General features: G+C 44.3%; 1 protein-coding gene and 1 long non-coding RNA gene across 2 annotated transcripts in view; one reads left to right on the top strand and one right to left on the bottom strand.

The window, feature by feature from the left end:
- olf413 (DBH like monooxygenase olf413) overlaps window positions 1-14,105 on the top strand; it is a 126,764-nt gene extending 112,659 nt beyond the window's left edge. The window contains exons 10-11 of the mRNA XM_001352854.4: window positions 5,075-5,243; window positions 8,854-14,105. Of these exons, the coding sequence (XP_001352890.4) occupies window positions 5,075-5,243; window positions 8,854-9,171 (487 nt within the window). The 3' untranslated portion in view covers window positions 9,172-14,105. The remainder of the gene's footprint in view (window positions 1-5,074; window positions 5,244-8,853) is intronic.
- Window positions 4,322-4,984, bottom strand: LOC26534254 (uncharacterized). Its single transcript, XR_001453352.2, has 2 exons — window positions 4,798-4,984; window positions 4,322-4,704 (listed from the first exon to the last, which is right to left on the bottom strand). It is a non-coding gene; the product is annotated as an uncharacterized lncRNA (long non-coding RNA).
- Window positions 14,106-15,802: the final 1,697 nt, after the last annotated feature.

Genomic DNA, 15,802 nt, shown 5'->3' with positions numbered 1-15,802 from the left:
GAGAGAGAGAGAGAGATGGACACATGCGACACAATAACTGGTAATGGCGAGGGGTGATGGGGTTGCCCAAGGGGGTGGTGGATGCTGAGCCAGAGAGGAGGAGGCCGAGAATTATGGGGCGCCCATCAGCATCGGCTGGACAACGTTGTCGTCATCGTCATCGCCATCATGCAAAACTCATTGAAGTCGTTAGCGTGCGTCGGAGCCCAAGGACATAAAGCACACAATACACCAGAAGTGTGGGGGCGGAAGGGGAGGACGAGCGGGAGGAAGTGCAGTGGCAGTCATCAGGATATGGCTTGACTCAGGAATTGCATGTGCAACACTGGCAGAAAACTCCTCCCAGATTCTGGCAGCTTCCTTGGGATCTGTCTACGTCTCCATTTGATGATATATGTCATGTTAGATGCTTTCTTACAGTGTATCTAGTATCCGGAAAACCTCCCAAAGTTTTGACAGCTCGTATCTCCGCTGAAAGGATGAAGATCTCCGAATGGTTCGTACTGCCTAGATTCGTTGACCTTTTTGTTGGAGAAAGGAAAACACCCGAGCCTTCCGGCTAGATTTTCCACAGTGCAGCCCGGTACATTGCTGAGCTTCATTGATCATGCGCCCAGGCCAACCCAAAAAAAAGCACAGCCCGTGCCCGAGCCCGAGCCGGAGACCGAGCCAGAGCCCGAACCCGAGTCCTGCGCCACAACCTGAAGCACTCCACTACCACTCCCTGCCACATGCTCGCACACGGTTCCGTTCCCTTTCGTCCAGTGCCGCCTGATTCCTGAATCGTTCTGATGCCTGGGCCCGATTGCCCCGTTATTGGCTTAATTTACGTTTTACGTTTTGGGGTTTTTGCTGCTGCCTGATTTTTCTGCCTGTGTGTGTGTGTGTTGTATGTATGTAAGTGTGTATGTGCTCGATGACCATTTGGGCCACGGCTCTCACTGCAGAAAAAAGAATGCGATAGTGGTTTTTACAATTTACGCACTTGCCATGGCCACTGAAATTAATTTTAATTGTACGTGCGTTTGTTCTGCGTATCTCTATCTCTCTCTCTCTCTCTGTTTGTGTGTGTGTGTCTCTCTCTCTCTCTCTCCTTTTGGTCGCCTGTGGCCTGGTTCCTGGGTCTGGTTCTGGTCCCGGCATTAAAATCAAAGTAATTATTCAAGTTGTGTGCATTTCGTTCACTTTCTCCCGCTCTGTACTGTTCTGTTTTTCCCAGTCTCCTTCGGTCCCTTTGTTTATTGGCGTTTTCTGTTTGCTGAGCTACGCAAATTGGCTTCATTTTATAGTTGTTGCCGTTGGGTCGCAGCTTTTGTTAATTGTTTAAGGCTGAATGATATAGATATCCACTTTGTGCCCCATCCCAGCCCATCCCATCCCCTTGATGGCGTCCAAAAGGGGCCTCATTAAGGCTCATGATATCCTTTATTACTTTATGACTTCTTCTTCTCCAGCTCCTCCAGCTCTTCCAGCTCCCTGGCTCCTGCTCCAGTGCCGCCTCTTTGCCTCATCTCTGCATATCGGATTGCTCGAATGCACACATGGAATTTCCCAGTCCCTTCCTCTTTCTCTGGCTCTGGCTCTGGCACTGGCACTGGCTGCTTCCCTTCCCTTCCCTTCTCTTCTTTGTTATCGATACTTTTTGCGTGGCTGGTCGCAATTATCCCAAAGATATTTCTTTCGCTGTGGAGCTCTAAGGCTTCCCCGTCCTCAATCTTGCATGATTTTTGCTTTTATTTGCCAGGTTTCAAGTTAATTAAAGCCAAAGCTAAGGAGGGCGAGTCTCGTTCAGAGATGAATCTTAAAAACGTATCCTTTGTGGCTATTTTTTGGTTATTTCCAACTTCAGTTTAAACTCGTAATTGATTTGGGTTTCGTTCTCCTAAAAGATTTTGGAACATTTAATGGATGGCCTTTCCAGATATTCAATGTTCTACCCCTCTCCGGCCCCTTTCCGGGCAACGGCCCACCAACAGCCAACAGCCAGCTACCAGCAACCAGCAACCAGTTGACTGTTTGTGCTATTTTAGTTTTCATTTGTCATCGGGAGATGGCCATTTGGCCGTTATGCCAGCCAATTGCAATTGCATTCGAGTTCAAAATTGAATTTTGCTCCAATGCGAAACAGGAGGTCATAAATGCAGAGAGCAGAGCAGAGGAGAGCTCCCTCCATATCCTACTCCCCCTCGCATAGCCAGTGGAATGGCATTTCCTACTACTCTTCCTACTCTCGTACTCCGTCCTTTGTCGAAATGCGCCGTCGTCATAACGCTACATAAATAAACCCATTGCAAAGCGCATTGCAGTTGCAGTTCCAGTTGCAGTTGCAGTTGCATGTGCCTGTCGAAGTGGGTGGGGGGGGGCTGGCCTTTGCTGTAGTTGGAGTCTATGGCCTAGAGCTGGTTCAGCTCGAAATATATATTTGGGGGGCTAGGAGGGAGAATGGGAGAAGGGGGCTGGCATTGTGATGTGCTATTGGATTTTATAATCAACAATGCCAAACCATGGACTCTGGCTTTGTGCCCCTGCTGCCTGCCTGCCTGCCTGCCTGCTGATGTTGCTTCTGGTTCGAGTTTGGGTTGGGCTTTTGTGGGGATTTGGATTTGGATTCCTGTTGCTATTGCTGTTGCTGTTGGGCCATCATTTTAATTATACTGAGTGCCAATGAAGTCAATGGCTATAAGGCTAAAACGCCGGCGATTGATGACCCGCACAGCGGGTGGGGGGGGAGGGGATGGGATGGGATGGGGCGGACTGGGGCCATGGCCATGGCCATCCCAGGATGTTATCCCGTTTTTACATTACCAACATCTGTGTGAGTTTCCGCTGCATTTATATTTATTATACTATATGTGGGAGGTTACGGCGGCTACGGTTACGGTCATGGTCATGCTTCCCGGATATATTAGCAGGAGAGAACCTCCTCTTCCTCTTCCTCTTTCCCCTCCTCTTTCTCCGCCACCAATGAACCGCAAAACACCAAATGTAAAGGAAGGGAGGAAGCGAGACCAGAGTGACACAGGGAGAGTGCAGTACACGGGGAGAAACGGGTATGGACTCGATAAATGGACTCTGGAATGCAATGGCATATGGATTAACCTCTCGTGGGTTCTCCACAGTGCAGAACAGATGGACGGAGATGGGCAAATGCAATATATTATTTTATATTATTATTATTATGGGACGCAGGACACGGACATGGACACGGACACGGATATGGACATGGGCATGGACCGCACCGGACCGCACCGCACAGACATGCGGGGACTCGCACAAGTGGCCAGCGCCATTAGACGAGGACTCAATGAGGCAGGGGACACGACAGACGAAGGGGAGGTTTTGCAATCAATCCGCAGACATTAATATTTTTCGTGTTTGCAACCGCAAATTGTTGCGGCTGTTGCAGCAGCAGCAGCACTCCACTCCACACCGCCTCCACCCACCCCCAGCAGCACTCTCCACAGATTCTCTTCGGTTCACTCGCCACAGGAGTCAACCCAAACCCCCTGCCGCAGCACCTTTCTCGGCTGGCGCTGAAGGACTACGAGTATCAGCAGACACAACCCTCGATGCGGATTGAGTGGAATCATAAATTAATTAAAAGAGATTTGTTTGCGGCTTCCAAAGGATTCAGGCAGTCCCAGTCCCTGCCCCCGTCGCAGTCCCAGTCCCATGGACAGGGCAAAAACAGCTCGCAAGAGAGCTCGCACAAAGAATTGTGCGTTCGTGGTAGTGCCGAGCGGCTCCCCCTCCTTCCTTCCTCTCTTCCTCTCTTCCTGTCTCTGTGTGTGGGTGTTCTATGAAATTAAAGCAACATTTTTCGTAATGCCGGGCAAAGAACAAAATTAATTAGCCTAATTGTAAGGGCGGACAGCGGGTGCCGGGGCCATGTCGAGGGGCAGCAGACACTGAGCCACGAACGAGCATGAGCATGAGAATGAGAACGAAATAAAACGAAACGAAACGAGGCGAAATGAATGAATGGAGCGAATGAATGAGACGCGATGAGATGAATATACATACATATAGAAGGAATTTATATTGCACAAGATCCCCCGCCCGTCAGTGGCGGCGGTCAGTGGTGTAGCCGTAAGAAAGGGGTTCGCAGAGTAGGAGGAAAATAAATGAGAAATAAGAACTGAAAAAGTGCCCCTCGGGTGTACTTAAGTGTTACATATTCTCCCTAAACGTATAGCCTTCTATGATCGTTTCTCAGCGAGTATCTCTCTCAAGTAAGTTTCGTTGAGACCTGAGACCACCTCTCGATGGATTCTGAAAAGTCATGATAAATGACATATCCTGAGTAAAAAGAGAAATCAAATTAAGCAACCAAATTATACATATTTGTTATCGGCATCAGGAGCCTGGGGGGACAGAGGGTTGACATTGAATTGAATAATCAGTAAACAAACAAAGTCCCAAAAAGCGACTTCTGTAAGCCATTCCATTAGTCATCTCTCCTCCCTCTCTCGCTGTGTGAGGGATTTCCATCCCTCCACCAGACTACGCCACTGATTACTGTACACTCAGACTGAGGTTTTACACTTTTAGCCCATTTATTAAGTTTTTCTGCCTTCTGTTCTGTCCTGTTCTGCTCCGTTTTGTGTTCCGTTTTCTTCGTCCTGTCGCTCCGTGTGCGGTTTTTATTTCGTTTGGCAGACCAGAGAATTGTAACAACGTATTTGACGCGTCACAAATGAAAATCTAAAAGATTAATTAGCTCAAGTTTTTGTCGAGCGCGACGCGCCTCCGCGTACCTCACCACGAAAATCCGAGCGCAAATCTGCGACGACTTACCGAAAAAAGGGACCCAAGCCAAGGCAAGCCAAGGATCAGAGTCAGAGTCAGAGTCAGAGCAACCCTCTTTTCAACCTTCTTATTTCTCGAAAATCTGCTGGCAAAGCGCCTTTCGAGGGTGGAGTTTGGCCTGTCTGCCTGCCAGCCTGTATGTGTAATAAATTTTAAGTCCTAATCAAACTTGACAATAATAATAAAGTTAATAATGTTATTTAAGGTCTGTGCCTGTCCCTTCCCCCCGCTCTAACTCACCATCTCTCTGTGTCTTATCTTGCAGCGACTCGAATCCCGTACTTATATCATCGCCACCCGAATTGGCCGGAATGACACTGGAGGCACGTCTGATATCCTACGATTGGGAAAATCAATTTGGCGAATTCCAGGAGGCCACACGCAAAGGCAGCTTCAAGCCCATCTGTTGGGGGGCCAAGAATCATGTGGTGCCGGTAAGTAGAGCGCAGAGATTTCTCCATTTCCCCGATTTATGCTTCAAGATAACGACTGAAACTTTTCAATGGGAAAAGTCTCTCACTTCTCTCGCTTCTCGGGCTTCTCGGGCTTCTCTGGCGGCGACAAGCGGAAGATGGAGTACTCGTACACTCTCCCCCAGTGGCAGCCTCTCATTCAAAGAGCAGTACGGCCCGGTCCGGCCCCGTCCGGCCCGGTCCGAGTGTCTGTCACAGTTGAAATCGCATTAACCCTTTTTATCCATCTGGGCATCTCAATCTCGTTTTTCTTCTTTCGCTCTTTCTCCACTTCTCTGGTTTTCTCTCCGCTAATCGCTGAGAACATTTCGAGCTGGCTTCCCTTGTCCGGCTCCTGCTCCTGCTGCTGCTCCTGCTTTACATCCATCAGCTTAATCAGCTAAATTGCTAGACAATATCTGGGATAATTTTTCTTGCTGCCATTTGATGGTCCCCACCACCGCCCACACACAGATAGACACCCGCTCGGATACAAATACAGAGCCACGGAGCCACAGAGCCAGACAAGTGCTCATTTATTCATTGGATGGGGGGATGGAGTAGAGTTAAAGCAGAAAAGACATTAGGACCCCTTTCTCCATCTCCATTCCGCCATACCGCCATCCCTCCATCCCTGCTTTGGTTAGGGCAAAATGCGGGTAATGTCTACCGGAAACCGCACGTTATAAAGTGCAATCAATTGCATTGCGGCCAGGGCCGGCTCCTCCGTTCGCTTCGCTCGTTCCGAGTTCGAGTTTGTTAGGCGCCACTTTACAGCAGTCGCTCGCAGGGTGGAGGTGGAGGTGGAGGTGGTGGCGGGAGTGGCTCGAGGGGGAGGCACATCTATCAGGCCAACACACGTACGACTTCGACAACGATCATTCTAATGGGTCACACACTAAACCAGGACTAGGACCAGCTCGAGGACCAGAGCTAGAACCACGACCACGACCACGACTAGGACGACGATTCCCAACAAGCTGCCTCTAATTCACGTCCAAAATGGTTTAGACCAACTGAGTGAATGCTCCCATATGAGCATGATTCTCTCTCCCTCTCTCACACAGTCTTTCGCCTTTTCCACTGTGTGGAAATTGTGGGGAAATTGCTTAAGTTGGAAATTGTTGCCATTTTTATGCCACTGACTTGGCTCTCTGTCTTTTCCTCTGCCTCTGCCTCAGCCTTTGGCTCTTTGGCTCTTTGGCTCTCCGGCTTTCTTGTTTTCTCCTTTTTTTTCTGTAGCGCTCGAGACCAAAATTATCAACGCTTGAATTGTCATCGATTTTCCGTGCTATTGCGTTAAATGCTGCCCATTCGGGCTCCCTTCTAGTTCGGTTTCAACCATTTGTATTTTTTTTAGTCAATAATTCATTGGAGGACTCTCTGCCCCGGTGACGGACAGGCCCATTGAATTTAGATGGAAAAAAAAGAGAACCCGTTGAGGCGCCTAAATTAGCAGGGAATCAGGGCAAAAAGTTATCCCATAGTTCCTGCGTGGTAGAGAAAGGTGAACGACAGTTAAATGTAGCGTGAAATATACAGCGGCAAAAAGGTGACAAAGAACCGAAAGAAGTCCCTGATTAGTTTTTGCCCAGCGCCTCTCCAGGGTTCGCTGGGTCGGAAGGCCTAGTTCCTGCCAGCTCTTGGACGCACACAAAGAACTCCTCAAGCAGATGGGACTCACTGAGCAATGGGGCTGAAGAGATTCCGGATAAAAAATAGAGAGGGCTAAACCAGCCGAGAAATCGCCTGGATTGATACAAAGTTGGGCTTTGGAATTTGAGTACCGTACCCGCACCCCAAGGCTCCATCTATACGGCTTTCCAAAGCCCCGCTTTGTCTTTTGTCCTTTTTTTTTTTGGGTCAACTTAATTAGCATAATATAAAATATTGTAGCCCCAATTTTGATGGCTGCTATCAAAGCTGGCAAAGCGAGAAACCCCACAAAAAAAAAAACAAAAAAAAAGGCCAAAGCCGACCACCTAATTAGCATGTCAATCTCTGCACACCGACACAAACAAAAATCTATGGCCTAGCTAGCTCTGCGGGGAAGGCAACAAATTGTGGCACACCGAGTGCCAGTAGAGAGCAATTAAAGCCTTAAATTTATGCACAACACAAAATTGCACATTTTATAATGTTCAACCTCGATGGACATAGAAGAAGCAGCCGCAGCAGACACAACCGCCGCCATCAGGAGAGGCACAAACAAAGCACACACAACACACATTCCTTTTCAATTAAAATGTCTGTCAGCGGCAACAAGGCGCTGGCTCTGGCACTGGCGCTAGCTCCTTCTGGCCACGGCCAAACACCTGGATATGTCTGTCAAGCTCCTCGTGGATTTCCCGGGCAGGGGATTCCGGGGCTGACCCATAGATTTTCGTTTCTCGTTTTTCCGTTTGGTGTTCGCCCCAAAACGATTCACAAAATGCCTTTTCAAAAATTCAACAAAAAACAACCAGCAGGGTCTGACCGTTATGCTGCTGCCATCGTCGTCGTTGTCGTTGCGATTTGCATAATATTATTAGTAAACACTCGTTATGAAGTCAGCCACGCCCCCGACTCCACCTCTGCCTCTGCTTCTGCTTCAGCCTCTGCCCCACACTCACACACAAATGCAGACATTCGCTAGATTTAGATTTTCGACTGGGCATAAAATATTTGACCGCAGCGCAAGTCCCGGGGATCCCCCATTCCCATTCCCATTCTCATCCCCACTCCTCCACCTATTTATAAACACAAATTTATTCAGCGTAATTAAAACACAAAATTCAGAGCCAACGAATTCACTGGGGACTCCAGGAGCAAACAAGGAAGGTGTGGGGGGAGTACGAGAGGTGGATCCTGGTCTGGTTTGTTCGGCTCTGAGGCTTCATTGTTTTGCTATTGTACCAGGAATTTATTCTGGCGTGGGTTCTGTTTACTCTCTCCGGCTCTCCGCTCTCTCTCTCTCTCTCTCCGGTTCTCAGCGGGTGGGAGGGTATAACTGTTTCGTTGGGCCGCTTGTTCCGCGTGAAAATCACCTGCCATGTTCGTGGGTTCTTCAATGGAATTCGGGAATGGAATCCACCAAAATGTTGTGGCATACTTTTGGGGTAACACCCGAAGGTTAACATTCTACCGTTTTTGACGATTCTGTTGGTTATCTATTCTGGAATGCCATTGTATATTGCAATGATGGTCCCCATCGATTGGGCTTGTAATATTTTTGGAAATACCTCGCATTTTTTGGAACGAGTTGTAGAAATTAGCAGCCTATAGATAGACCCATAATTAGTGGAGTCTGTAGTAGTGGAGTAGAGTATCCCAGTATCCCAGAGTAGAGTTCTTAAATCCCTATTGCATAACTTCTCTTTACTTCACTTCTCTTTCTCTTTTGTTGCAATGTCAACGGCATAAATAAGCTTTTCAATTTCCTCCGACTCGCTGCTTCTCTTTCTGTCTTGGCAGAAGAACAACAACCGAAAAAGCGAGGCTCGCGAGGAAAAAGATAAATTTAATTAATGTTGTAATTTATTACATACAGATCCAGAGAGAGAGAAAGGGAGACAGAATACCACAGCACTAATGTTTCTCATTTCCTTTGCAGGGCTCCGAGTTCCTCGAAGGCTACAGCATTAATGTTACCAAGACCTACAAGAAGCACAAGCGGTGCAAGCCCAAGCGCCTTTTTGTCCCGATTACCGAGAGGACTGCTCCACCGCCAGCCTCCGATCTGAGTGAGCTTCCCGTCCTCCACGAGCTGGACAACAACAACATCATCGAGGGAGCGGCGCGAAGTAGCCGCAGCTCGGCGACCGATGTCCACGGACTAAGTCTGAGCCGTGGCAACTGCCGGGAGTTCGTCAGCTGCCTGCTCTGGCTGGGAGCCTCCTCCTGGTGGCTCCTGCTCATGCTAAGGACGTGAGGAGATACAGCAACACCAGCAGCAGCAGCAGCAGCAGCAGGAGGACTTGGAACAGCAGGAATCACAGGCACCACCGTCTTACTAAACTAAACTAAACATGCAGCAACAGCAACACAACAGAAAAAAAATGATGAAAAATCTGTGGAAAACGGAAAAAAGCAAAAAAAAACTTAAATCAACTCAACTACAACTCTCTAACTATAAATGACATCTCTTAATCCTACTACAGATACAAATAGAAGCAGTTGGAAAATGTGAAAAGTGGGAGAGAAGAACATGAAATATTCATAATAAGCTAGCGTATAACAGCTTTCCCTTCCCCCTCCCCTATTCCTACTACAACTCCAGCACCTGCTGTTCCCTATACCCCCCAACCATCCCCCACCCCCAATCTATATCCGCAACACCCGTCTATTTATTGTCCTCCCTGAAACCACAATTTTTTTTTTGTTGATTTTGTTATAGATTTTTTTTAAATTATTAACGATTATTTTAGTGTAGTCTAAGCTGAAAATAAAACAAAAGCAAAAACAAAAAACCAAACTAAACTAAACAAGCAAAAGAATAATGTCGAAAAAAACCGAAAAGCAATAATTAGTTGTTGTTGTCGTTATTAAATATACAAACCGCGAAATTGTAAAAGATATTATAGATATACACCTTGACTACATATATATAGAGCAGTCATTCCTTCTACCATACATATACATATATATACGATTCATATATGTATATTTAGATATATATACACACTTACATATATACATAGGGTCTGACTAGGGTAAAGCTTGAGCGTCTGATGGGTTTTGTTGGGCATTGCAAGAAACAATCGTAGAAGGGAACCGACAAGTCCGACAAGTGGCAAGTCCTCGGCGAAGGCATCATCAGAGTCCTCCCCCCAGTTAAGTTTAGTGCGAACAACCAAGTGGAACTAAGTTCGAATGGAAAAAATCATAGAAACCATACACACACACACACACATACACATACATGCATAATTCGTACACACAACACACAAGCAACATATACATACATACATAAACTTTATACGTCCATATAGGAAGGGAAATCGAGAGAAGGCAAACCGATTTAGTTTAACATAATTTTTAGAAAAGACTTGGATATATGTCTATTTTTTTTTTGGGAAAAGACTAAGAAGAAAATGTTTAAGAGAAGAGCAAAAAGAGAGGAAAACCCTGTAGTAGTGTAGGAAGAAGCAATAATCATGATATAATTTCTACCGAAATATTTAATTGAGTTAGTCACTTTATGAAGCACTTGTCCTGAATGACTGAATGACTCCACCTCCTGCATTCTATCTATATATAAATGTATACATATGTTTAGGCAGAGAACAAGGGAGACGAGACTGAGGCAAATCGAACAGTTTCAGCCAGTCGATTAAATATCGATATTTGGTCATTTCCTCTGAAGTGCTTCATATAATGCCATCGGTTTCAACCAACTTTCAAAACTTGTTTGCTGATCAATACCGCCTGCAGCCTGCAGTCTGTGGGTTTGTCTGATTTTGTTAACCTATTATGGCTATACTATACTCGCTATTTAATCTTAAGTTCAATTCAGTTAACTATTGCAAATCTACCTGCGCTTTTTGGAACAGAATTAAATGAACGAAGAAGCGGAAATACTCTCAACACTCAAAGTGTTGCCTCCTCTCTTTTTCAGTCGCTGTCGTTCTACTAATCTCTCTCTAGTTTATACAAACACACACATAGGATATCACGTTTTTTGCTAGATATAAGTTGTAAATACTCTCCACTAGAAGGAAGAAACGTGGAAACGGGAAATGGGAAAGGGGGAAACTAAAAGCGGAATTGTTAGAAAAGTGGGGTAAATGAAGGAAATAGGAGGATACGGAAGCATTATACAGGGTGTGTGATTAGGTACGGCTCTCGATCAGCTCTAGCAGCTCTAGGCATAGGATTGTACGAGTACTATATACAGATACAGATACAAAAACAGATACAGAAACGGATACAGATAGACGGTTAGAGGACACGTAGCATTGTATGACGGGGCCGCCAAGTTCTGTTCGAAGTAGTAAAAATATACCACACACACACACACACACACATACGACATTAACATAAATATATACATACATACGATAACTATAACTATAAAGTCTATATACATATACATATATATATACACATATATATACAATACCCTAAATCTATAAGTAGTTACGTGGTTCGTAGTTGTAAATGTGAATGTGAGTATTTTATACAAAAACAAAAAATAAATAAAAATAAAAAGCAAATAAAGCAAAGCATGAAGCGATAAAAACAAAACAAAACCAGAACAAGAACAAAACATTTTTTTTACCAAAAGAAGATTGAGATACCGATCCCCCATGATCGAACGCTATATATATACAATAAAAATCATATATATACATATATATACATAGATATATATTTTAGGATAACTACTATAACTATGATTAGTGACAAGTTGGCGTAAGCAAAATGCAAATGCAAAGTTGAAACAATCAAAATAACATTTAAACAGAAAAGAGAAAACAGAAAACAGTACAGTTTTTTTGCGAAAAAACTATTAAAAGTTTTCCTCCAAACACACACAGACACACACACACAAGCCCGGATACTCATCCCCAAACGCACACACAGTGAAAACTTTACCCAGTTTTTGGTGGGGCCAGCAAGTGAAACTTTTGTTGCAGCCCGAGGCGTGCCCTTTAAATATGGGCCATTCTCCTTTTGAGGTTTTCCCACTTGACGTGCAACTTTTTAATGCCATGCCCTCTACCCCCTGCACCCTGTTCCCTGCCCACTCTCAATCCCTTTCAGCTGATTGCCAGCGCAGCGCTTTGATCCGAGTTGGCAGGCCCAACTAGGTCTAATTAGGAGCGATGAGCAGCCAACATCGTTCTCATAGTTTTGGATTTCGATTCGCTTGCTTTGTCCTTTGTCATAGCAACCTGGAAATTTTTTGCCCCTTCTTACCAGAGTTTTTTCTACCTTTCTACCTTTGTTTGGCACATTAATTAAACTTCTTGCCCCAGTGAGGCGAGGAGCCAGAGAGCGGGAGCGGGAGCGGAAGCGGGAGAGGGTAGCCCGAGCAAAAACACGGCGCACAATTACAAAGCCAAAAGCGGAAGGAAACCAGAATGCAAACATTTCTTCTTTTGGCTCGCCAATTGGAAATTAGTTTTGGGTTCTGTTCTGGCACTCAGATATGCTCACTAACACTAACACATCCACACACAGATACAGCAACACGGAGAATGAGGAAAATGTATTCATATAATTTAATTAAATGCAAACAACAAAAACGGTTTTGGAAAATGTACTTGCGATAGTAACGATAACACAAAAAAAAGTCAGTAAATAGTTTCAAAAACTACATATACAAACAAAAAGCAAACGAAGCGAGAAAAATGGAAGAAAACTAAACTAAAATAATCTAACTAAACCTAAACCTAAAAAAACAACAAAAATCCAAACGGAAACTACATTAAAAATGCAACAGAAAACAGAAGCACACGAGAGAGGACAGCAGGAGCCGTGGGGCAGAGATGTCGTGGAATGTCATCTAGGGAATTTGAGGCAGCCAAAGAGCTGCTGCAGTAGGGAACCAATGGAACATCCTGCTTATGGAGCAACTCCTGAGTGGAACATTTCAATTGCATTGCCAGGTCTGTCTTTCTGCCTCTCTTGGCTGGCCCTTTCTACCTGGCCTGGCTTAATGCCTTTGTTGGCCAGCTCTCTGCTGTTATTCCTACAAGGCTTTCGCTTTTTTTTCGCTCTGACTTTGGTCCTTAGGTTCCATTGAGGAACCTAATAAGTTTTTAAAACTGTCCCAATTAGCTCGCTTAACTTGTTTCCTTACCATGGTTCAGTCTTTTCTTCCACAAAGACACCTTTTGTTCATCCACTCAAAGGAATCTCGAGAACCAGGGATGGGAAGGGAGAGATGGGAAGGGAATGGACATGAAGTTCTTGCCCCGGCTCCAGCTCCAATCTGTCAAAGTAGCGAAGTAGCAAACACACAGAAACAGTACATAGAAAGATAGAGATAGATAGATAGAGACAGGTAGAGACAGGTAGAATGAGAGAGAGCGAGGAGAACAATGTAGGATGTTAGTAGTATCAAGATATGTGTATATGTCCTTAGGCCCTCTATTGAAAGTCTTTATTTCGAGAATGTCGAGAAGCGGGACGGAGGAGCAGATGAAGCAGATGAAGCTGGATGAGAGAAAAGAAGCGAAGAAACCAAAACAAAACACAACCTACCTAAAGCAAGAAAACAAAACCTAACTATTTTTAGTGTGTACCTTGATTTTTTCCAAGCGAAAGAAACCTTGAGCGGATTCCCATTCCCCCAGGAGAACTACATATATATACATTACGAGTAAAGAAGCAACCATAAAGAGAAATCAAGTAAAAGGAAAAGCAATAAAGCAATAAAGAGCAAACGCATAGCTATCAATATGAGGAGCGAAATGGAGCGGACTGGACCGGACCGGACCAAAACCGGAACCGGATCGGAGGATTAGGCTAAACAAATACCATAACTCTAGGCAAAGATATAAGTAACAGATTAGAACGAGTGGAAGGTGTAGCATTTTTTTTGTGTCAGCCTTTTTGGCAGGAACGGAACGGAGCGGAACGAAACGGAAAAGGGAACAGGGATATGGGAGCGTTGTGTGGCGACAGAAGATGAAGGAAATCGAATTGCATATGATTAAAATCAACCAAAACAAAACAAAAAACTATTTTAAAGTAGAGCAGTTTGCGAAATATTTAAATGTGTCGTTAGTAGGCAAGTAAAAACCCACAAAAAAAATTGTAGTTGCATTGTCGTTAGCCATAGTAGCAAAGTTGCATGAGGAAAAAACATATACATACCATACCATACATCATACCGAATCGAAGAGAACTAACATAGCCAGCATCATAGGAAGAGCATCATCAGTGTTTGTGTGTCTCCTGCATGAAATGGAATACGTACACACACAGCCCACATAGATACATATACATATGCATACATATATACATATATATACATAGTAACGCATACAGATAGTATATATATATATATATATATATGGAGATAAAACCAACCCTCACCTAGACCCAAAGAATGCGCGTAGAAATCAAGCCACATACCAAGTAACTAAAGGATTACCAGATAACGCCACTCGATCGTAAGCCATAAGCTATAGACAGAAACAGGGACAGAGACAGAGACAGCGACAGCGACAGAAACTAAACTAAACCCAGAACTCTGCGTGAACTGAGGCAACTGTACTTGAACCCACATTCTAAATGCCAGAAAATCTCCTATTAAGCTTCCATTAAGCTCACTCAGTTTCCACCTGGCCTAGCCCCACTTTTAGTTTCCAAACTAACCTCAAACTGAGCTCAACCCAACCTCAATCTCTCCAAAGATAAAATGCAAGCGGTTGCCTCTATTCGCACAGCCAAAAATCCACATCCAGAGACCGACAGAAACAGGGCTTTTTTGATACTGAACTAATTGATAACCAGATAGAAAAGGAAGCCGAATGGAAAGGAGAATCATCATCATTTATCTTTCTATTGTGAATTGCATTGTTTGATTGTGAGCTAAGTTCCGACTAAAACTACAACAACAACAACAGCAACAGCAAAAACTACTCTCTATGAATGTGTTTAAGTTACTCACTAAAATCATTTTGTAAAATACTAAACCGCAAGCTAAGCAACTTTTACTATAACAAAAAACAAACAAAACTGAATGAAAATCTGAAAAAAGACAAAACAAAAGCAAAAACAAAAACAAACAATAAAATAAAATATATATTAAATATATATATACATATATATAGAAATCGACATGTGTTTTTATTCTTTATTTTTATCTGGATCACATCTTGGCCAAAGCACCATTGTAATCCTCCCATAGGATGCTTTTGTTTGGCGCTTTACTCATTTTAGGTGTTATACCCGATACTCAAATTGGTTATAGAGGTATATTCGATTTTTGGGGAAAGTGTAACGCCCAGAAGGAAACCTGTGGCATCCAAAACTTTGACGATACGAGAAAATTAAAAACGCAATGTCATAGAGAATGACCATTTCGAATCTGGAACAAATCAATTTGCATGGGCTACGCATCGCCCTACACACTCTGACTGATTTTCTGTCTCTCTCACACACACTGATTGTCGTTAAACGCAGAGGGAAGCCATACTGACTGAGTATCGGGTATAAAAGTAGAGTCGCAGCCGTAGCAGCGACTCACTACGTTCCCCCTCGTTTCTTTTTCATTTGAAGTGGGGATAGATGTGTATGTGCTTCTACATACAGATAATATACATATCTATATTAGTGTATGGGTAGATTATACCCACTTTAACTCTGGCGTATTTATTTATGCAAATTTAGTTAAATGCAAATTAATTACATAACTGCCTATAAAAGCTGAAAACGCTGTTTACAAAACTCAGCCCCCAACAACAAAAGCATCATCAGAATTGGGGACTTCACACACAGACACACTCACACACAGACTCTTGGCAAAAGAGAACTTCATAGTCGAGTGGCCCGACAATGAGATACCCGCTACTCAGTGGCTGCCATCACATCTGGAATATTCAGGC

Source organism: Drosophila pseudoobscura, chromosome X (assembly GCF_009870125.1).
Source record: "Drosophila pseudoobscura strain MV-25-SWS-2005 chromosome X, UCI_Dpse_MV25, whole genome shotgun sequence".
Lineage (NCBI taxonomy): Eukaryota > Metazoa > Arthropoda > Insecta > Diptera > Drosophilidae > Drosophila > Drosophila pseudoobscura.
The sequence above is the reverse complement of the archived record's forward strand: the minus strand, read 5'-3'. Positions and strand labels throughout refer to the sequence as shown.